At 41.2% G+C, this 24,720-nt stretch overlaps 1 protein-coding gene across 1 annotated transcript; it reads right to left on the bottom strand.

Moving 5' to 3' along the window:
* Positions 1 to 275: 275 nt before the first annotated feature.
* On the bottom strand, positions 276 to 21,329 carry AZI2 (5-azacytidine induced 2). The gene is made up of 8 exons (XM_038761313.1): positions 21,222 to 21,329; positions 20,519 to 20,739; positions 20,096 to 20,221; positions 17,347 to 17,446; positions 11,968 to 12,116; positions 9,060 to 9,118; positions 5,007 to 5,125; positions 276 to 2,255 (listed from the first exon to the last, which is right to left on the bottom strand). Exons 2-8 carry the CDS (start codon positions 20,732 to 20,734, stop codon positions 1,852 to 1,854), a joined length of 1,173 nt encoding a protein of 390 aa, XP_038617241.1. The 5' UTR covers positions 20,735 to 20,739; positions 21,222 to 21,329; the 3' UTR covers positions 276 to 1,851.
* Between the last annotated feature and the right edge of the window lie 3,391 nt (positions 21,330 to 24,720).

Genomic DNA, 24,720 nt, shown 5'->3' with positions numbered 1-24,720 from the left:
CTAAATACAATCGATTGAGTCCCTTGAGAGGGGTGGGAAGGTAACTAACTGGTAGACAGAAAGCCAAAGTGAGAATTTAGGTTCCTTTATGTACATGTATCTTGGGCCTCGGCTAGTATAATTTTTTTTTTTCTCCCTACCCCCATTACTAGAGATGGGGAAGTGTTTTAAGGCCGTAAGAACCAATATCAAAAAACAAGCATCAATGGACTAGTGTGAACAAATGACAAAACTGAGGTATAGCGCTTGCAGAGGCACAATGTTTCACACCCCCATCCTGTTACACACAAAAATAATTTATTTTAATCATAAATAGGATTTCTCTGCATTGTACAGAATGCTAACCAAGCCAGTGCCAGATATGACAGTTCATTACTTTGGGCTGCTTTTTTTTTTTTTTTAAAAGAAAAAAAGACCAATCTTGGTTACCAAAGGGAGAAAAAGTAAGCTACATTAGAGATAAGATACAATATACAGTCTATGCAGTCACATGAGAAATAGTTTCTTCTGCTTTGTTATTACACAGGTAGTTGGTTCTCTCAGCTGAAGCCCGGGGACTTGGATTTGTTTTATGCATATTGGTTTTGTTTTATTACTTGGCGAGAGATTGTACTCCCCCGAGTCCGCCGTGCTCATTGGTCAGAATAAATTCCAGCATCCGCCACCATTTCCATTAATCACAGACAAGGCAGCAGACGTGAGCAAGATAATAGAAAGACGCAAGCAATATCTGGTGAACTGAAGGCGTCATTTTATGTATGCCGTTCACTACTCTCTGTGAGTTGAAGAGGTACAAAATTGCATCTCTAATACTGACAAGGTTACAGGCCTCTTCTTAGGACGCATCTCAACCCCAGGAAGAAGATGCGTCGTCAGGTACTGCCCACATTACATGACTATCATCACAACTTACCCTCTGATGGCCCAATTTGTTAGTTCCATATTCTCTTCAGTCGCTAGCTAGGAAGTCCAACTTGTTCTTCTCGTACTTACCGTGAAACAGCTGGATATTTGGGGACCTCAGTATGTCGGCAACGATACAGATTTATCTGTCCATTTGAAATAATCTCCGCGTACTGCTCTGCTAAAAAACAAATTTGTTTTTAGGAAAACTAAGCTAGGCCAGCTCAGTAAGCGTGTGAGCATGCGCCATTTAATCAGATTAAAGATGCTTTTGGACTTTTCACTTAAACCAAGTGTACCGTCCAATCAGTCGCCACACGCCATTTGGATCTGTCTTGTTTTTTAATTAAGGCTTCATGAAGCTTTTGAAACAAAGATCCTAAGGTGCTCTTAAACAATTAAAGCTGATTCATTACAAATCAGTAGTAATCACCATTGTGTTCTTCAGAGCAATTTCGCTTTTCATATTTAAGGTGGAGTAGCAAGAAGACATTGGATCCCTATAAACTTGTTCGTACTACAGCCGCTCAAGGAAATAGAATTTATCCATTTCTACCGCAGGCATTTCGGAGTTCTAAATGGTATGAATTTAATATGCAATTCTACATACCCGTAAGAGCAAATTAGTAATTAGAAGTTGGTTCCAATCCCATTCTTTACCCGAAGCGCCCAAAGTTACAACGGTCCTTACGTTCAAAGGTACAGTTGTTCAGAAACATGGAAATTTCTCAAGTACTGACTACGCGTGGGATTAGCAATGTTATTTTGGCCAGAAATCTCTACGAAATAATAGTTAACGCTGAACAAATGTTTAGTGTAGTAATGGAATGGAAGACAAACCGTGAGCACTCCCTTAAACCCAAATCCATTTTGAGGCCCGCCATTTCTCGGGTTATCCGACGGTCAGATACTTAATCGCCAAAAGCTCACAACTCTCTTCTGAATAGTTTAACTCTTGAATTTCAGGCAATTTTGATTTTGCTGGTCTAGGCAGTTCACTGGAAGATTGGGTGACGGTAATTTGATTTCTCCAAATATCGTATCACTAGACTTGGGAGGACTTGGAAATACCCAGGAATTATCTTCTAAAGAACTCCTGCCATAGGAATTGTGCTCCTGAAAGTTTGTGTCTCCACCAAGGAAATGTCTTTCGTTCTCTGTCCAAGACTGGAGACTTTCCCTTTCCGATAAAATCTTTATTTCTCCGGGCACCGGGAGGACTGGGGCGTTGCAGAGAGCTGGGTCATTTGGGAAACAGTACGCGTGTTTTTTGTAGGACGCAGTATAAGTCGTCGGATGCAATTTTGTGCAGTCCTTTGCCAAGTCTTCAACACACTGAACTGGAGCACAAGCTAGAGGTGAAAAGAGAATACAGGTTATGTTTTAGTTTTGTTAGTCTTAATGTTAATGCTATTCAAAAACGATAAAATCTAGCTCAGAATCCCCTTAAGTTGATGGTGCACGTAATAATACAAGGAGGATCTGCTTCCCCTCTAAGCACCTGGAGATGAACTTGAAGCTGCCGTCTCGTCTTCCCGGAAACGGAGATCATTGTAGCATATCCGGAGAACCTTTAAATTCTTCCTGTTACAAGATTTCATATCTTTTTCAATTGCAATGCTGAACATAGATTTCATTCAGTCGTATTTATTGAGGGCTTACTGTGTGGCTTTCATATGTGTAGCTTTGGAATTCTACTGGTTAGGCTGTCGGTGAGCTAAAAATAGTTGAAGGATAATTTTTTGGTGTATATTTACAAAGAAGATGCGTAGAGTTAGAGAATTTAGACAAGTTATCTCTGCGTGGGTTCAGACATACAGCTGTTTCTGAGTACCCAAAATTCAGTCACATGGTATTTTAGAGAAGCTGGAGCTTTGAGTCCCAGATTTCATCTGCCACGAGGCTGCTCGAAATACGATTTTTTTCTCCCCCGTGGTGGTACAACCAATATGCTGAGCTGTTATTCTCATGTAACAAAAAGCAGAGCTTTCTCAGTGGCTTCTCCTTTATCTGTCCCGAGACAAGATGGTGCTGGTTTCTCTCTGTCCCTCTCCTCCCCGCCTTCTGATTTCAGCCTGGGCTGCTAGAAAACGCTACACTCATCTGGTGGGACCTGCAGTATTGATACTTATCACTTGGTTTCATATGCAGTGAAGTTTGTTACATACGGAAAAAGTACATAATTTTGGTGGCAAGAAGGGATCTGAAACCAAACCCTCACTTAATACCACTGTCAAGTAAGGGAGACCCTATATAAAAGCATTTTGTTCATTAGGTTTGCCTTTTGAATTTAGGCCGTTAATGGCACTAGCTGGATTTTTACAACCCATGGGTAAGTCACTAAAGTGGAGTTAGAATAGATCCTGCCTCTTTAGATTTTGCGGCAAAAAGCAGATTGGTTATCATCCTTTCGCAACAAACATATCAGTCCATCAAAAATTTAGAGACGGTTCAGTGCAGGTGTATTTTCGTGTCTGGCAAGTGCTAATTTAGGTGGGCAGTATCCGACCGAAATGAGTAATGAGACAGGTGATGTTCACGTTTGTAAGACGAAACAGCACAATTGATTTGCCTCCTCTTAATGAGCCCCAATTTCCCCCTCCTAGCACCCAACTGCTAATGCACAGTTGAGAATCTTTTAAAAATCTATTCTTAAATTAACAGCCGAGTTTTCTCAGCTCACGCAATGCTCTACAAATAAGGCGATGTGAAATCCTAGCCCCAAATCATCAACCTACTAAACCGAAAGAGATTCGAAGATAAAAATTTTCCTTGGTCCGGCACGCTTGATGCAGTGAGGTCCAGGGGAACGAGAACACTTCCCCCTATTCTAGCTGCAGGAAAGAACTGGGGCTGAGCGGGGGAAAAAAAGACAACGGGGGCGGCTCGGTTTAGTCTTGCTTCAAGTCGCGGCAGCGGCAGACCCACTTGACGGGCTCTGTGGCAACTGCGGGCTTGAAGGGAACTCACCCCTGATCTAAGAAGCTGCAATTCAGCTGGGGTAGCCTTCCAGGTGGGGTAATTGGTGCAAAACAAGCCCGGCTTGACCTGAGGCAGAGTCAGCTGGAGGGGGGTTTTGGATTGCAATGCACCAACCTAGTCCTGCATTACAGTAACGCTAGCAATTTATTTCCTTAAAGGATGCGATTAAAGGAGGTAGATATTCAACCCTACGTGTGAGCTGCCCGAGCTACTCCACAGGCCCCCGCATACGCCCCTTAAAACGCTCGATAGAGAGTTCAGCATCACCCAAACGTCTCAACTCCGTCTTCTGTTCTGCTTAATAACCCGATTAACCCAGCTGGTCAACTAAACATCCTTCCTGCCACCCTTTCGTACAGTGTACAACTGGACGGCATGGAGCGATATGAAGAGTCTGAGAGCCGGCGCAAGCGCCGTGGTTTTTTTTTTTTAAGAAAAGTTAAAAGTTTTTAATTTCCCAGCTGACACCAGATCTCCAAACTTCAACTCGGCAGTTAGGGAATAAGACAAGGGCATGGAAAGGAATTCAATAGTTTAAAACAACATTTGCTTTTACAACCAACAGTAAAAACGCACCGTCAGTACTTACTGCTCCAGACACAGGGCCAGCCATGTTGGAGGGGGCAAAGACGCACGCTTTGACCATTTTCTACTTCAGAAAATGCAAAATTAAAATGAAGCAAATGGCTTTCTTTAGAAGAGAAATGTAAGAACTGAGAAGTGTGAGCTATTCGGTATAGTCTATACCACGGGAGTAAAAAACATGCATTTGAAAAATGAAAGGCCTAAGTGCCTTTTTTTTTTTAATGTGAAGTAGTTGTGGTAAAAGGTCAAATACGAGCAAACTTAACACCTCAGCCTTGTACACATAAGCAACACTTGGCTGAGAAAAAAGCCACAAGGGGAACAGAATACAGTACTGAAGAAAAACACATCAGCAACACCTTTATGTGTGAAGTTGACCAGTATGACACTGAGCCAAAGCAGAGAATGGTAGGCTGGGAACACACTATTCTCTGGCTTATCAGCTTCAATTGATGAGATTTTAATAAGATATGATAGCAAGTTGCTCTTCAAATGGTATGGCTGGAATCAGAGGTTTCCGGCAAACACCGACTTGCCTTTCTTGATTGCAGTTGGGGTTTTCAGTTTTCTGAGTAGTTCAGCTTGCACTTGAGTCACCAGATGTAAATTAGACATTTCTTTCTTCAGCTCCCAGTATGCATATTGCATATCATCACTGAAATACAGTTTTGAAAAGTTAGGAAGTGGTCTCCCCTAGGCCACCCAATTTCTACAGCCCGTTCTGATAATAATCCATTTATAAGCCTTTGGCTCTTTCTAGGGTTTTGCATTTAGTCCCACATAAAGAAGTAAATATCAATAAAATAACAATCTGGTTGGCAGCAGTACAATGAAACGTTTCTTGTCATTTCCGGGAACACTACAGTTACCTACCCATACTGACAGGCCTCTGCAATAATCCCCTTAGAATGCACTAAAGAGTTTGGGAATATATAGTCTAAAATCCCAAATGTGTCTTCTGCCGGGAAGAAAGAAAAATGATTCTAGCTAATCCCGTTAAAATTGGGATAGTTCTGGACTAGTGACATGAGACAAACAATTCTGAAAATACCGCTCATTTGCAAGAGAGCAAACTAAAACATGTATTAACGTAAGAATCACAGCCAATTCACTAGTTACCTCTGGAATTTTGTTCTTGATACTTCTGCCTTCACATCATTCTGTTTCAACACCATAATTCAAATTAGGAACTTGACGCCCCAATTTTTAACTGAGTACCTAGTCCGAATGCATTTAAGTTTGATGCATTATACTGTTTTTATGTCTGACTGGGTTGTCGCATACAGTTGGCTACAAACCAATATGACATGACAGCACAAGACATGGAGAGCAAGCTTTTTGTCCTAGGAAAGGACTGAAGGTGAAGTTTAGAAACATGTGAAGATGGTTCTGTTTATAATAGACTTTTGTACTTTAAGATTATAAATGTTGTAAACATTTTTTTTTTAGGAAATGATGAGAAACTTTCAGCTTATTGGTGACTCTTTTTGTACTTGGTACCCCGGTATCCGCAACGTATTAAATCCAAACAGATCCGTGCGGCTAAAGCAACACGGAACCATTTCCTAAAGTCCTGTTAGAAAATCTGAGGCTCAAATTGGAGAAAGCTAAAATCACCCAAGTGCACCATGATTTGGTATTAACAGAAAGTTCCCAGGGCTCTCAATGAACCTTGTAAAGCCTAGCCCCGTAGTCTAACCACTCGGCGAAGCAATGGCCGTTTTATGTGTCAAAAAGATTGCATTAGCACTAAAACTATTTTGAAGAAATTTTTCTTAGAACTATACCAAAATGTTTCAATTAATTGAAAAGCTAGACACGATCCTTTTAACCAACTGAAACAATAATAAGAAGCATAACATTCCACAATACAATCTAGCGACTGAAGTCAGCTGAGCAGTATTTAACCAGGTACCGCTTTGCAAATGAGAGGGATTTTTGCAGGTTTCTGACAGGTGTGAAATAATTACTTGCCCAAAATTAACCCCTCTACTCTCCCAGAGAAACAACAGGGCTGTTTGCTATAATAAATGTTTCACATAAGAACCTGTTTTAAGTGTGAAGAGAGCTGCGGGTTCCTCTGTGCAGCTCTGAGTATTCCATATTCATTATATACAGTTATTCACGTTGCAGTCAAAAAGAGCACAGGGTATATGTGTTAATTCATGCGGAGGACTATAGTCACTCCTCTAGAAAAAAAGCAGTTGTCGGGCACGCAAAACCTTATCTATATTGTCTCAAGGGGAACGGCTAAACGGGTAGTAAAAGAATTCAAAGGTACTCCCTAAATTTACCATTTTCTGTTTTTCCTACGGACTCTCACGCAGTCAGCTTTTAAAGTGAAGATGAACTTAAAACTAGGTCACTAAGTGCAACATACATCTGTAGACCCAGCAGATCTTCGTGCTTGTTCTAACGTTTCACAGACGTGGAAATTGTAATGTGAAGATGCAATTCTTGTATTCTGACAAAGTACAAGCCTTCCCTCTTGTGGACACAGAGGCCATACACATAAATGAAAAATTCACTTTAGAAGACACCTTATATTTTGGCATCCTTCACTCTTACCCCTTTAGGTTCCAACATTACTATGAAAAGGCCGTGTACAGATTTAATGTAACCCCGATACATCAAAATGGCATAGTTTAATGACAGGCTCACCAAAACACGAGTGCGGTTATTTGGCTTCAAAACGCAGCCCCCCTGACACTAAGCCATCTGTCGTCACAATCCCCAAAGGTGATGCTTGAGATCCCAAAGGTAATTCAGACTCATGAGGCAAGGTAACGAATGCCGAGAGGTCAAGGAGTGAGACTTGACCCTGCCACTGCCCCGCTGTGTGATGCCGGGCCAGTCACTTAACCTCTCTCTGCCTAAGTTTCCTCACCTGTAAAATGGGGACAATAATTCCTGCCTCAGTGGGATGAAGTGAGGATAAACGGATACAAGTGGTGTGAAAGTGCCGTGGGTCTATAAATTCAGAGAGGCGCTACCCATTTTAGTGTCCACTCTCACTGTTGGATCAATCGGTGGTATCTATTGAGCATTTATTGTATGTATTGTATTGTATGCAGAGCACTGTACAAAGTGCTTAGGAGAGTACAGTACAGCAGATTTGGCTGATATGGTCACTGCCTTTTAGACTGATATGGTCACAGTCTTTTAGACTGTGAGCCCACTGCTGGGTAGGGACTGTCTCTATATGTTGCCAATTTGTACTTCCCAAGCGCTTAGTACAGTGCTCTGCACATAGAAAGCGCTCCATAAATACGATTGATGATGATGATGATGCCCACGAGTCCATTTTCTAAAGCCGGCAGGTTCAAATACGATCCATGACCTGAACTCCCAAAGAGCCTAGCTAGCCTTGATTGTGGGTAAGGTGTTTGTACAGATTTATTACTCTATTATAGTTGTATATATTTCCTATTCTATTTATTTTGTTAATGATGTGCATCTAGCTTTACTTCTATTTATTCTGATGACTTGACACCTGTCCACATGTTTTGTTCGGTTCTCTGTCTCCCCCTTCTATCATCAATCGTATTTATTGAGCGCCTACTATGTGCAGAGCACTGTACTAAGCGCTTGGGAAGTACAAATTGGCAACATATAGAGACAGTCCCTACCCAACAGTGGGCTCACAGTCCCCCTTCTAGACCGTGAGCCCGTTGTTGGGTAGGGACCGCCTCTATATGTTGCCAACTTGTACTTCCCAAGCGCTTAGTACAGTGCTCTGCACACAGTAAGCGCTCAATAAATACTATTGAATGAGTGAATGAATAAAGAATACAGAAATAATCCTGTGCTGGCAGCTCAAATCCACAGATTACCCTCCATCCCCGGATGAAACCCGACACTGCACAAAAACTAAGTCCTCGTTTTACCTTTTCTTATCCTGGAAGTTAGGTATGGAAATGGAACCTAACAGAAGTTCCCAGATGAACAGCAAATAGGGCACAATTAGGCAATCGTTAGCTCTGGGGCAGTCGTGGCGAGGAAGTAAGAGCGCGTTAACATTAGCTGGTCATCTTGAGGCCCCTTAAATGTCCTGCCAGTTATCATCCTAAGAGGGACAGCTGGGGACTGATCATTAGCAAAACCTTCCTGACTCCCTCTTTACCTACTCTTGCTTACGTCCCCGCCTGCACTTTCATTTACTGTTCAGTCCATTATCACCTCTCATTCTCCTCCTCCTCACTCCCCTGGCTCCGCTTCCCTCTCCTCCCTCAAAAATCTTCAAGTCAGATTTAATAAAACCTAAATGAAACACAAAAGGAAAAACAAACGTATTTGAAACAAACGGCACGTACCTGTCTCGCATCCTGACACCCCTTGGTCTCATCTCAGAGTGCCCAAACTGTGTTTCTAAGTGGAAAAGACTGCCTTTTTAATCAAATGTCATAATGGGGCCAACTGCTAGGGTAGCACAAGAAATGTATCTTGTTCATATCAAAAACTCCATTCAGCAAATTAATGTCCAAGAACTTTTTTCTAATATAAATTAAATGATAGCCAATGCTCCCTTACATTAGCAATTCCAAAAATGCAAATACTACCACCAACAACAAATCAAGAATACTTCATACCTCTGAATGCTGGGTCTTTGGAAGTCCCTGTTATTTAGACTGATTTCCTGAGACTGGTCCTTTTAACAAAAAAGTATAAAAAGTTAGTTAGAATTTCTAGTTCATAGCGTTGCTAATATGCCTGCAAATTTTGTGAGTTATATAAAATTATGTAGTTTTTTTTTTTAAAAAAAGCCTCAAGTCTTAAAGAGCCTTTCGTTATCCAGCTCTGATTTTTATTAGAAGCTTACTGGGCATCCCAAACGGCCAGCCTTAAGTCTCGATAGACAGGACAGACTGGGCATGGTAACATTTGCCAGCAAATTATACATTCCTTAAATTAAAAACCTCAACAAAGTTTTGGCCAAAAATGAGCTCTGAAAAATACTGCAAAAAGACAGAGAAAAAGGTAGGCCAACCCCACAGCACTTATGGACATATCTTTAAATTATGTATTGTAAATTACTTGTTCATATTAACGCTCGTCTCCCCCTCTAGACTATAAGATCCCTTTGGGGAGGGAACGTATCTGCTAATTCTGTAATACTGCAGTCTCCTGAATGCTTAGCGCAGTGCTCTGCACATAGTGAGCACTCGATAAATATGATCGATAGGTGTCTGGAGGCCATTCCTACGTACAGACAGTGTTTCGTACGCCAGACCCATTTAACTCCAAGCCAACCCCAGATGTAGGCATTAACTTCAGAGAAGCAGCGTGGCCTCGCGGAAAGAGCACCGGCCAAGATGTCAGATGACCTGGGTTCTAATCCGTGGCCCTCTGCATGTCTGCTGTGTGACCTTGGGCAAGTCACTTTGCTTCTCTGTGCCTCAGTTACGTCAGCTGTAAAATGGGGATTAAAGCTGTGCGCCTCATGTGTGACATGGACTGTGTCCAACCTGATGGTCTTGTAGGCACCCCAGCACTTCGTACAGTGCCTGGGGCATAGTACGTGCTTAACAAGCACCATAAAAAACCAAACCAAAACAAAAAAAAACTTCTCAGCGGCCCAGACCGGTGAGCATGTGCATTGGCGGCTGATTCAGGGAGGTAGGAGGCGGTTCTGCCTATCGAACCTTCCCACCTTTAGACAGCTTCAATGCACAATAGTTCACGCTTGTGTTAGGCCACCACGAGGGATTCAACTGTGATGCACTCCTTCACTCTACGTGCATAAGAAAGTTCTTTTGAGTCTACTGTAAGTTTACTAAGCTCCTATTTAAAAAAGGGGGATTATTGGGATACCCTAGATGGTATAAATTGAGTTTATGAATCTGTACCAGCCTAGAAAAAAAACACTAAATAGTAGTCCACGTTTTAAAGTCTTGAAACCTAAAACTGGTTATATAGGCTAAATGCGCAATCGAAATAAATATGGTGCTTGTAAGTCAGAGTTTTAATCAGGGGTTCAAGTGCCTATGGGGGAACAAAGACCCACATCGGTGTCTGGTTCTACTACTGAGCCAATTCTTGCTGGCCTCCAACAGGGCAAGAACTAGTAGAGTGTGGCAGTACAGCACTCCAAGTAGACGAGAAGAGAAACTGGTCTCGTTGCTCCTGCTGCCTCTCCCCACGGACTTCCTTCCACTTCCCTAAACACAGGACCTGTGGGGAGCTGGCGACGGCAGTGACAACAGGAACAATTTCTTTTCTCCCCTGCTCCGGCTGCTGCCGAGGGCACGGGCTGGATGGGGCGGGGACAGACATTCCATCCAGGGGTTCAATTTCTTTTTTAAAAAAAAATTCACATAAAAATGTACATATAAAAAACCCGGAAAAAACTGCCATAAATTCTAAAAATACCCAATTTCCAAAATATCTTCCTTCAAGCCAGAGTACTCAAATGTTTGATACTCTCTCTATATATACATACATTCTTCACACAATTTGGATGAAATTTTTATAGTCCTCTGTCTTATCTATATGTACATTGAATAGGTTTGATACAGTATAGTTGCGGCATGAAAAAAATGTTAGCGGGCCAAAGAAATGACAAATAAATCGAAATGAATAAATAAATTTCTTAAAGCACCGTCATTCCCATCTCTTTGGCTCCATCTAGTGGACAAAAGGACACATGGCCAGCAAGACATACTAAGTAAAATCAATTTCAAATGTAGTGTAAGTGTCTGAAATTGGTCATTTTAAAAATTGCACTTATCATTTCAAGAATATGCCCCGTAAGTCTGCTAGCGGCAGAGTACCGAGCTGCCGGCAAAATCTCTCTCTTCAAAAAAAAAAAAAATTGTGTTCGTGTCGTACTGCTTGATAAATCAGATTGTAACAGAGCACAACCCGGATCTGCCCTATAAAACGAGAAATTCCACTACGACACTGAAAACAGTTTCTAGATTTATAAATGCTAAATATGAATTAATCTGTTGACGTAAATCTAGAGTGCAGAGTGACTGGACAAAGTGCCGAACACCCGAAGGGTGGTCAAAGGAAACTGTCAGTGCGGCTACTGTAACTATTGCCGAGTGTGACCAATTTACAGGTTATGCTACAAATAAATCAACATCAGCACTAATCCTGCGCTCACTGCGGCGTAAATGGATCCTGTAAATCAAAAGCCTTCCCGTGTACTTCACAATATGCTGCTCCCTTCCTTCCTACCTGCTGTTCCACTCTGCGTCCTGGTGGGAATGAGCAAGTGCCAATTACTACCACCGGAATCAAGTCTACATCGCAGAGTCTTGGTCCTGAAACCTGAGGATTTCACCCGTTGTTCTCCGTGGAAACCTCCGTCAGCGGTAGCAACATAGCAAGTTCACATTACATCAATTTCCAGCAAGATTAATTGTAAGATAAAAGCTTGGGCACTTCCTAGGAACGAGCCAGATCTATTTTATGTTACTACATTGCTATAGGTTATACAGACTGAGGCAAATCATGTGTTGTAATCTTAAGAGTCTGCCAGTTCTGTGGTACCTTCTGTTTGGATTTCATAAGTTCTTTTTTGAGATTATTGCATTCCTTCCTCATCAGCTCCACATCTTGTTCCAAGTCATGGATTTTCAGATCACTGTTCAACTTTTCCACCTCCCAGTTAGATGGAGGTCGATTTAGATTCCTCATCACTACAAAAAGGAGAGGCAACAAAACTAATTTTCTCTCTCATAAAGGCACTTTTAATCCGAAAATTCTAGTTCATTTCACTAAAATTTATAAAACGTGCTTAACCAATAAAAGTCTAGGTTCACCCCTTAAGCGATGGTAGTTTCCTTGAGCACTTACACTGTACTTAGCATTTGGGAGAGTACAATGGAATTAGGATACACAATCCTGCCCTCAAATAACTTACAGTTTTGTGAGGAAGACAGACAAAATCATTACAGGTAGGAATAAAAAGAGAATGGAAAGATGGGTATATGGGTGAGTGCGTGAATACTGGAGAATAGGTGTGGAAGTGCTACACTGGAGTGTGGAAATGGTACAAAGGTGCTGAGCTGGCAGTTTGGAGGGTCTGATTTTGCTGTCTCAAAATGAATAAATAAATAACTAGGAGAGCATGTAAGATGGAGTGTGTGTGTATGGATGCTACGAAACGCTATGGATGGTTGCAAGTGCATAAATACGAAGCTGGTGCAGAAGTGCTGGGGTGGAAGTTGCAAAGATACAACCTGGAGTGATTGGGGGGGAAAAGCCATAAGGTTTTCTGGAAGGGATGAAACTGTTTTGGGCTTTGGAGATGGGAAAGCCAAGATCTGTCAGATTTGAAAGGGAAACAATTTCAGGCAGGAGGAAGGGTGTAAACAAGGGGTCGGATGCTCTAAGAGACAAAACCAAGGCTATGGGATGGTTTTATTGAGAAGCCCGAAGAGAGCAAGCTGAAGTGTAGTGGGAGAAGAGAGTGGATGAGCAGGAGGACGGGAGCTGACAGAGAGCCTTAAAGCCAATGGTAAGGGGTTTCTGCTCCGTGTGGGGCAGGAATGGATAAATCGTTTTGAGGAGAGGGGAAATGGGTACAGAGTGACAGTTTAGAAAATAATCCTGACAGCAGTGTGAATAAACTATGGACTGGAGAGGAGAGAGACTGGACAAGTGAGGAGGCTGATATAATACTCGAATCAAGATGTGGCAATCACCTAGACCAGGCTGATGGCTGTTTGGAAGGAGACACAGAGAGGCAGGAAGGAATAATGGGAGAAGCTGTTGAGCCAACACCTACAGGATTTAGCAGAGACATGGTGAGAGTTGAAAGAATGTGAGCTTTCAAGGATAAATGCCAGCTTTCCAGACTACAGAGGCAGGGAAGATGATGGTGTTGTCAAATGTGATGGAAAAATTAGGGGGAAGAGAAGATTTGTATGTATTTACTATTCTATTTATTGTATTATGTGTTTATATCTATAATTCTACTTATCTATTTTGATGCTATTGATGCCTGCCTACTTGTTTTGTTTTGTCGTCTGTCTCCCCCTTCTAGACCGTGAGCACACTGTTGGGTAGGAATTGTCTCTCTCTGTTGCCGAATTGTGCTTTCCAAGCGCTTAGTACAGTGCTCCGCACACAGTAAACGCTCAATAAATACGATTGAATGAATGAATGAATTCTGGATGGAAGATGGGCTCAGTTTAGATTTTATTGAGCTTAAGAACTTGGTGGGATCTAGGTGGTTATAGCCTGGAAGCAAAGAGTAAATGTGAGACTGGGGTGGGGTGTAGTGAACTTCCCAAGGGGAGTGAATAAAATGTGAGAAGAAAAGAGGACCCAGGATAGATCCTTGAGGATTATCCACAGTTGGGGAAGGAGGGGAGGGGTGAAAGGCAGAAGGAGAGAGAGTGAAAGAGGTGGAGAAGAGGTGACCACAGAGATGAGGAAATCCGGGAAAAAACTGTGTTGGCACAACCAGACACGGATTAGAAAACCATGTTTCCTAAAAATATTGTTTCCAAGAGAAGGTGGCGGTCCAGTGTCAAAGGCAGTTTCCACTCAACTATGGAAATTGGAAACAGCAGGCTTCCCTAAAAGCAAGCATCATTTCCTTGTACTAGAGCCTGTAGTTCACGGTCTTTTTCGGATGGGGATGGATCTGGAAAAGGTACGGTTGTGTGCTCCTCCACAGTACTCACTTTTCGTCTAAATGTTAGTGAGGGCTCTGGTTCAGAAAGAAGGCTGGTACTTTTGTTTCAAAGCCAGCATGGGATTGGAAGCATACCCATCCACACATGGGTAGCACTACAAAAAGTGGCAAATTCCCCAGAGTTTGAGGGTACATCGCAAGAATCCCAAAGTTATAACCAATCTACTAAACACTGGATGGAGTCAGTCAGTAGGGGAAATCAGTTAACGTCTCGGTTTCAGTTTCTCCATCTGAGTAATTCCACCCCCTTCCTAATTTCACAGGGATGTTAGTTAGCAAGGGAGACACTATACCCGAAAGCATTCTGAATGCTGGGGAATAAGGGGAAGAATTTAATACGAAAACTAGTTTGGAAATAAAGCATATGAGAGTAGAGTGAGCAAGGAAGTTCACCTGAATTCCTAATTATTTTAGATTATGAAATATTCTATTAAAAATTATTTTACTTCCTTTTTATCCTTTTTTGGGGAATGAAGTACCAAAGTGCACAAAGCAAAGGTTTTTTTTTAAAAAAAAACCTGTTGCACTTGCCTCATCAAATTTAGGCAGTTCTCTTTCAGCTCTAAAGCGGCATAAAAGGGCACCTAGGCCTGAGATTAAATAACACAAGGGATATACAAACAAAAGGATATACTGTCTTTTAAAGCTGACAATACAAAAGCTACAATATTTGTCTGACAAAAATATACCTTCAAAAATGATTCCTAGCTTTCTTCCATCTTTGAAAAATAAGGTAGCCCTGTCAACGAGCCCACATGCTTTCCTGAAACAAGTGCAAATATTCAACTGTTGCCTTGCCTTCTCCCTCCCAGTCATCCCAATCCCTAATCTATTGTATTTCTTGACCATTTATTCAGTACTATGTGCAGAGCACTGTACCTAAGGCCACTTGTGGATGAAAGGGGAAGATGCAGAGTCACCACTGCACAAATCTAATCCCCATCAGGGCCCAATATGGATCCTGTTTACTCAGTCTCTAAGAGCCCCCTCCCAACTGAAGACGTGGAATTTGGAAACAGTAAAGGTAGAAGCTAAGGTCATTTTTCTCATTACTGTGACTGGACTAGCTTCACAATTATGTATGGACCTTTGACTAGTCAGTGTAATTTATTAAATTCCATTTTTCAAGGAGGTAATACAAGTAGGCGTGGTGGAAAATGGATCAACTTCTTTGGATCACTAAGGCTGTCTCCTGTCCTACTGCATGCACCAGTTGTCTGGGTGTGTTTATAATCTTCCAAAAATGCCCAACTTGCTACCAAGAAATATGCTGTGGCCCTGGGAGAATTCAGTTCTTTAACGCTTGGGTAAATGCAACATGTCTTTATTTGAGAGTAAAAATTACTATGGAAAGTTTGCTCTAAAATTATTCCAATGTAAAAATGGAACTGAGGCACTGAGAGTTGCCCTGCTAATAATGATGGTTTAGAAATGCATCATAAATATAGACAGTTCTGTGGCACGTTCTCATTATGCATTTGATAGATCACTGATGATGAATTAGGAAACCTTTTTCCCACAGTGCATCTCTGCCTGAAAACAGCGAGGTGCGGTGTCAGAAGAAATGGCTTGGTGCATGCCATCAGTCAAGGTGTGCATATACTATAACACAAGTTTTCCCCAATGTGAGATTCTCTGGGAATTCAATCTATGTCTGTTAGAAAGCATTACGGGGAAAGCATTATGAAAAAATAGAAAAATTACCTGCGCTAAAGAGCTTGTTATTTACATCTAATCATTTTAGTTTCTGCTTTCTTTTGATATAAGACTTTAAAAACAAGAAACAGAATTTCAGTGGGCCTTTTCAACTGCATTTAAAAATAATTTTTAACTATTAGAAATCAAAACGTTAAAATGGAGATTAAGTACTTAAAGTATTAAATAAAACAACAACCCATCTGTTGTTGGCTTCTTCTTTCCCTCCAGGAATTCCCCACTCTTATGCTTGGGACAGATAAATGAAGGAATAAAAGACTGTCACGTCTTCTTTCTACCTCTCCTGGTCCTTGGCTATCTTAGCATACCGTGTTTGACCGAAGGAGGACAGGGTAATTAAAGGCCCAGTCTCCACTGGAAAAGCCACGTGGGTTATTGAGGTAGTTATTCATATAAGAGAGGTGAGAAGGTAGTAGACCCACCTGCTCTTGTCTTTAATTTGGCTGTAAACATATAACCAAAAATTGTTTAGAGTCTTCAAGAACTTACGAAAAATGGGACAAAAGAATCAGCTTGTAGGAGGCTGGCTATGTAAAAGCGATCTTTCATTGAAAACATGTGAAGGAGAGATACTACTCAATTCTAGACCTAGATCATCTGGATGAGACAATGAGAAATGGGACATATGGAGACACTGTTCTCATGTACTGCCAGATTTGCTTGCATAACTGAATTACTTTTTTACAAACCCAAAACATTGGAGGGGCTAAATTAAGTCTAACGATAAGGAGGGCAGGAGAAGAACAGAAAAGAAAGGAGGGGAGGGAAGTGTAAGATAATACTGTACTTGAGATTTATCTTCCTTCTACTGTACTCTCCCAAGCCCTACATACAATAAGACATTCCATTAATTAACTCCTCTCATCCCCTTGTACTGCTCCTACTTTCATCACAGCAGTCTTAATGAATTAACTACCACTACCTGCTCCCCGGGGCCCCCCCCCCGCCATGCACCCCCTTGGCCCCCCATTCTTACCCATCTATTCCTCCTCTTCCAGCAGCTATCACTGCTCACAATGATGTGGTGCATTAAATAATCAAAAACGGGGTGGGGCAATTACATAAGTAAATATGGCCTATCCCATGTCCAATTTTCTCCCAATCTTGGTTTGTTATCAATAGCCTTCAACTTTCTGTATGTTGCCTCTCTGTTTTCTTCCCAGTGACAATTCTAGGTCCCAGAGAAGAAAAAGAGCTTGATTTCATTCATCCCAAACACTCTCGGAGATATTCAGTTGAGAAAGCTTGGCCAATGGCGCTAAAGGGAAAGTGGCTGCAACTTTCCATTCAAAAATTGCTACTGGTTAGATGCTAGTGATATTTTTTTTCCAGGCACAACTATGTCTTGGTCCCCGAATCATCATTAAGCACCTACTGTGAGCGGAGCACTGGACTAGGTGTTTAGAACATGGACCTTTATACAGCACAACGTGGGTAAAAAGGAACGTCCAAGTTCCAAATTTAATACGTTATAAGATAGCTGCCACACAATAAAATAAGCAGAATACCTTGTTGGGTCTCCACTTCGGTCCGAAGCTGGAGCAGCTCGACTTCTTGAGACTGCAACTGCTCATTCAGTGCTTTCACAGATTCAGAGTTCTCCTTGTTCTAATTAGAAAAGAGCAGGCCAAATGGCATTCTATGAATAGTGTAAGTTATGTTTTTCATGCAAATCGATTTTGAGAAAGACAATATTTTAGAATTAAATCAGGCGCCCGCTACTGGGAAAATAAATTTAAGTTCACAGTTACCAAATCATTTTCAATTTTCCTAATTCTTTACTTCTTGAGGTTTCACTTTAACTTTTTAATGTTAAATATTCTGGGGCCCAAATACTCTTTACAAATAGGCAATCATTTCAGAGGAAAAGTCATTCATTCAGTTGTATTTATTGAGCGCTCACTGTGTGCAGAGCACTGTACTAAGCACTTGGAAAGTACAGTTCAGCATTAGAGACAAATTATATATGTATATATGCATACATACATATATACGTATATATGTATACATACATATATATACGTATATATGTATACATACATACATATATATACGTATATATGTATGCATACATATATACATACATACACACACACACACACACGTGGGAGGGGGAGGCGGAAGAGAACATTGCAGCCCCCTCACTTTTACCAGAGTTGGAACTACTACTGACTAAAAATATTAGCAAATGAGGTACATTTTTATTTTATCGGGACGCAACAATACAGAGAGTCAAATTATTTAATCAGTATCACGTATAGCTTAGAATGTGAGCCCCATGAGGAGCCCGTTGCTGGGTAGGGATTGACTCTGTTGCCGAATTGTACTTTCCAAGCGCTTAGTACAGTGCTCTGCACACAGTAAGCCCTCAATAAATACGACTGAATGGATGAATGAATGACTGTGTCCAATCTGATTAACCTGAATCTACCCCAACATTTAGAACATTGCTTGACACTTAGTGTTTAAAAATAATAATAATAACAATAACAACTACTACTACTGGGTTCGAAGCACTGTACTAAGCACTTAGGAGAGTACAATAGAAGAACTGTAGTATTCATCCAGCAATGACTTCCTCACAATTCACGATATCTGAGGTTTGCGTATAAACTCAAAACTCTGCAGGCCATAGGTTTATCCATAGAAGGAAACAGTGAAATTAAGACTGCCCCTAGTTTTCAATCTGCCCATCATTTTCAAAACAAAAGACTACTCTATGTACCCCTCACTCTGCAGTGTAAGTTCTTAAGAGGTCAGGGACCATGACATCCTTTTAACATAGGGCTGGGTGCCAAAGTGGGGTTCCAAAGTGACCTAGGGAACTGCTGAACTGTACTTTCCAAGCGCTTAGTACATTGCTTTGCACACAGTGAGCACTCAGTAAATACAATTGACCTGCTGCAAGTTTTGTTCCATCCATAATGGGGGGGGAGCAGGGGCAAAAAAGCTCTTCTCCCTGCGCCCACACAGCCAAAAGCGTGGATGTGGGAATCAGACAGTAGTAGTAGTAATAGTAAGTATTAAGCGCTTACTTTATGCAGAGCACTCTACTAAGCCCTGGGAGAAAATAAACACGTGGAAATTAAACACTGTGCTTGTCTCATGGGGCTTACAATCTAAAAGACAGGGCACCGTCTAGCAGAATAAGAGAATCCAAAGTATTTAGCAAGCCTCTCTACTGTGGGGAGAGGACAAGAAGGATACGAAACATAATCCCTGTCCTCAAGGATTTACAGTGGAAAAGGGGGAACTGGAGACAAAACAATTGACAAACAGTAATAAGAAGAAAACGGAAAGGGGGATAGATTGATAAAAAGTCTTTAAATGTTAGAACATGCAGATTAATTAATAAATAATAATACCTCAATAATTAACTAATTAATGCCATTATTAGTATTAACTCATTCAATTATATTAAGCACTGTACCCACAGCACTGTACCAAGCACTTGGGAGAGTATAATATAACAATAAGCAGACGCATTCCCTGTCCACAACAACCTTACAATCTCAATATGGACAAAAGTGTTACTGGTGGCTGAAGGAAAACTGGGAAAATCTCAAGCGTACTTTTACTGTGTGCAGAGTCCTGGTGAGCATTTGGGAGAGTACCATACAACTGGTAGACACATTCCCTGCCCACAAGGAGCTTACACTCTAGAGGGGGAGACAGACATTGAATAAATGAATTACGGATATTTACGTAAGTGCTGTGGGGCTTGGAGGAGGTAAAGTTTCAAGAGGGTTTTGAAAATGGGGAGAGCTGTGATCTGGCAAATCTGAGGAAAGGGAGTTCGAGGAAACAAGGGGTTGGAGGTAGAATAATTGTGAAAGAGTCATGAGGGTGGAATAAGGGGTTTAAAGTTGGTTGCCATTGTCTCTCAAATGGTAAAATTAAGAATTTTATATGGTGGGTTCCTGCTTTCATCACTGAGATCCAAAATCTAAAATTAACATTAAAGTAAATAAGACTCTCATGTACCAGCATTATTTAATGATGTACTGATGTCAGGCATTACAAAAAATAGCCCAAAACATCTAAAGGGATTATTTTGCGAAGGAATGAATAACTTGCAACCGTAATTGCTCACAAAATACCCGTCAGCCAAATTTTCCCTTTCCACAACTGAATTTTAAAATAAGTCGTTCTGAAGAGAAAAGAGCATCTCAAAACATCTTTTTTTTTTTACCATCCTAAGAGAAGTCTACTCATTTGCGTTCTGTTAATTTCACTTCTCTTTTCAAATGAATTTACCGCTTTATCCAATTTGCTTTTCAGAGTATCCCGTTCAATGCAGACTTCTCTGTAGGCATGATACGCTTTGTTCACTTGCTCCCGTCCCACAGAACTTGTTTCTTCATCTAACCGAGTTCCAATGAGCTAAAAGGTAGGAGGAACAAAGGGAGTAAAAAAGAGGGAAGGACGCATCATGCAGAAGCAGAGCAGGCAGAAGCTGGCTGCAACCACCCAGACCATACGCCCCAATAAGGCAGGGGAGAATTTAATTTACCGGGCCATAAGTCAAAACTTGACATTAAAAAAAATCCTTTTAAATGGTACTTGTTGAGAGCTTACTATGAGCCAGGCACTGTACTTAGCGCTGGGGTAGACACAAGCTAATCAGGTTGGACACAATCCACGTCCCCCGCTACACAAGAGTCAAGCAAAGCATATTACCTTTTCTTCTAAAATTCTTAATCTTTTCTTCAAGAAAGAATTCTCCTTCTCAGTCTCCTTTAGTCGCTTTTTGATGTCTTCGTAGGCAGTGACAAGAGCAAAGTGGGAAGCTACCGACTCATCTCCGGAATATATTGAAATAGGAGTCTCTGAATCGCGCTTTTGAGCTTTTTCATGGTTCAGAATGCAGATATCGTCTTCTACAAGTGCATCCATGGCAGCTGTTTTCAAGGAAAAACTAGAATGGTTATGAAACGCCCAAATACGAGACAAAACATACTAACTTAAAAACATTCTGTCATTTTTCTGACTTTATTAAGATTCAGCATTCGTGTAAGTGCTAAAAACTTCAAGACAAAAGCATTACCACATGTCATGCCTTATCATTTCTATAGTCAAAGTTTATGAATTTACCTTCTTTTATCAGCACATTTTTGATAAATGTGTGCAGCATCAAATCTAGAGTTCAAATGATACTGTACATTACAGGTTAAAGGGCAACGGCATTGGAAAGGCTGTTAGGAGTTTTCATAAATGAAAACCAGTTCCTCCACTTCAGAACCCATTCCCTTGCCCCTTACGTAAACATTTATACCCTTTCTTCTTCCTTTCCCAGCTTCCATCTTCAACCGCTCACTCTCTACAAGGGTTTTCATATTTGTAACGATCTTAGAAAGAGACAGTGAACCAATGTCTTTCTTACCTTTAAAAATTAGGAATAAATGCTAGGGAATACATCAATAGTGGTAAAATAAGAACATCCTTGAACTCATATATGAAACGTTGAATCTTCTTCCAATCTGGATTGATCAAGAGCTGGAAAAGACCAAGAAAGTGAAAAACAAAAACTATGGACAATAAAGCATTATATTATTTAGATTTTATTTACGTGCCAGGAAAGAAAAAATACAATTGAGCCAATTTGTTTCTAAGAGCAATACACACCAGTACTTATAGAGTACTTTTTACACTCCTTTCAAACTGTTTTGACACCCAAGCTATTCACTTTCATTGATGAATCTCAATACACAGGTGAGTCAGACTGATACTAAATGGTATTTTAAAAATGTATTTATCTTTTGTAGGTAACATAATAATAATAATGGTATTTGTTAAGCACTTACTATGTACAAAGCACGGTTCTAAGCCCTGGGGAGGTTACAAGGTGATCAGGTTGTCCCACGTGGGGCTCACAGTTTTTAATCCCCATTTTACAGATGAGGGAACTGAGGCACTGAGAAGTTAAGTGACTTGCCCAAGGTCACACGGCTGACAGTTGGCGGAGCCGGGATTTGAACCCATGACCTCTGACCCCAAAGCCCAGGCTCTTTCCACCGAGCCACGCTGCTTCTCCGAAGCATCCTGTTTTGCTACAAGTAAGTGAAATGAAATGTTTTAATGCAACTCAAATGAAATAAATACTAACCACAATGAAATACTTTGGAATTCCTTGTTCCATTTCATGTTTTGGGGAGGTGGAGAGGATCCCCTAGTTTTTTATGGTATTTGTTAAGCCTTTACTATGTTCCAGGCTCTGCACTAAGTACTGGGGTCGATACACGCTTACGAGGTTGAACAGTCCATGCACCACAAGGGGCTTTCAGTCTTAATCCCCATTTTACAGATGAGTTAACTGATGCAAAGAAGTTAAATGACTTGCCCAAGGTCACAGAGCAGGCAGTAGCGGAGCCAGAATAAGGACGTGGGTCTTTCTAACTCCCAGCTCTGGGCTCTTTTCATTAGGAATTGCTGCTTCAAATGACTCTTATTAGAGGGGTTTCACACTGCTTCACCTCTTTGTACCTCATTCCCTAAGTACCTGACTTGAAATCTATGCAATCAGATTTACATATAAATTGGCCTGACTTTCTTAATACCAGTTTTAGAAACAGTACTTATTAAACAAAACATTCCTAAGGAAAAAAAAAACCCAGAACCCACGGCTTTCCTGGGGAGCATACAGTTGCAGTCTATACTTTGTATACAGGTTTAGAATGATTTATATAACTTGTAAAATTGCTGATTTTAATGCAGTCGCTCTCAACTTCTTTTTCAATGAAATACTAAACTACTGACAAATAATTTTACTGCCTATCAAAATATGCTGCCTAAACCAGCCTCAGCTCGGAACACATCTTAAATGCCCAGAGAAGATGTGTGTCTTGGGTGGGAACGTCAGATTATTCTGGGGTTCAGGTCGGCTACTTTCATTTGTTCATTCAATCGTAATTACTGAGCACTTACTGTGTGCAGAGAACGGTATTTATGTGCTTGGGAGAGTACAATATAACAATAAACACTCTCCCTGCCCACAAGGAGCTTACACTTTAGGGGGGAAACAGACATACCTATACTTATTTACATACTTAATTCTGGAATAAACTCCAGTCACAAAAAATGGAATGGGGAGAGCTTGTTGTGGGCAGAGAATGAGTCTGCCAACTGTTACACTGTTCTTTCCCAAGTGCTTAGTACAGGGCTCTGCACATAGTAGCTGCTCAGTAAATACCACTGATGGTAACAGATCAATCAATCAATCAGTCAATCGTATTTGTTGAGCGCTTACTGTGTGCACAGCACTGTACTAAGCACTTGGGAAGGACAAGTTGGCAACATATAGAGACAGTCCCTACCCAACAGTGGGCTCACAGTCTAAAATGAATTCAGATGAATCCAGAGTTGAATCACTGTTTGACTCGCTGCACTGCCCAACCTGAACTCATTTGGTAGAAATCTTCTGGGGTCAGATCAGGAGAAGCAGCATGGCTCAGTGGAAAGAGCATGGGCTTTGGAGTCACAGGTCATGGGTTCAGATCCCGGCTCCACCAATTGTCATCTGTGTGACTTGGGCAAGTCACTTAACTTCTCTGTGCCTCAGTTCCCTCATCTGTAAAATGGGGATTAAGACTGTGAGCCCCATGTGGGACAACCTGATCACCTTGTATCCTCCCCAGCGCTTAGAACAGTGCTTTGCACATAGTAAGCGCTTAATAAATGCCATTATTATTATCACTATTATTACCAAGTGTCACCTGTGATGGTCAGGTCAGTATGACACACAGCACTACGGCAGGGCACGCGGCAGGGGGATGGCAGCTGTCAGGCCTCGGATTGTGATGGCAGGACTTGGGCTTTCTGTGACCTGGCTTCCTTACCCACTTTATTGTACTCCCTCGAATGCTTCGTACAGAGCTTTGTATGTAAGTACTCATTAAATATGATTGACTGACTTGGAGGCTTACGGTGTCACCCACGTGAGGGGCATCCTAATGGAGAAGAGCAGTATTTCCAAGTGTTCTATAATTCCTAGCAATCCTTTGCATCATATATATCAATGGTATTTACTGAGCACTTACTGTGTGCAGAGCACTGTACTAAGTACTTGGGAGAGCACAATACAACAGAGTTGGTTGACACTCTCCTTGTCCGCAGTGAGCTTACAGTCTACAGAGTGGAGCATGTGCTCGTATTTTTTCCTTAACAACTAACTGTGATTATGGAATTTGGTAGCTGACGAGTCTTCTGCATCAATTATTCTTTTCCTTCCTTGTGCCATTTTCCACGTAATGGAAATATACTTTTAGCAAATAAAAACATATACGCTATTTTCCTTCCAAGAGCCTTACAAAAAAATACAAATTTCATTCCCAATGGCTTGTTTATAACTGAAAGGTGGTTTGTGAGGAGGGCGAGCCCATCCCCCCCGCCCTACCTCCTTCCCCTCCCCACAGCCCTTGTATATATTTGTCCAGATTTATTACTCTATTTCACTTGTACATATTTACTATTCATTTTGTTAATGATCATCATCAATCGTATTTATTGAGCGCTTACTGTGTGCAGAGCACTGTACTAAGCGCTTGGGAAGTACAATTTGGCAACATATAGAGACAGTCCCTACCCAATAGTGGGCTCACAGTCTAAAAGGGGGAGACAGAGAACAAAACCAAACATACTAACAAAATAAAATAAATAGAATAGATATGTACAAGTAAAATAGAGTAATAAATATGTACAATCATATATACATATATACAGGTGCTGTGGGGAAGGGAAGGAGGTAAGATGGGGGGATGGAGAGGGGGATGAGGGGGAGAGGAAGGAAGGAGCTCAGTCTGGGAAGGCCTCCTGGAGGAGGTGAGCTCTGATGTGCATATAGCTATAATTCCATTGGTTCTGATGATTTTGACACCTGTCTCCAT

The sequence above is a fragment of the Tachyglossus aculeatus genome, chromosome 2 (genome assembly GCF_015852505.1).
Source record: "Tachyglossus aculeatus isolate mTacAcu1 chromosome 2, mTacAcu1.pri, whole genome shotgun sequence".
Taxonomy (NCBI): domain Eukaryota; kingdom Metazoa; phylum Chordata; class Mammalia; order Monotremata; family Tachyglossidae; genus Tachyglossus; species Tachyglossus aculeatus.
Note: the sequence above shows the minus strand (reverse complement) of the source record. Positions and strands in the feature narration are given on the sequence as shown.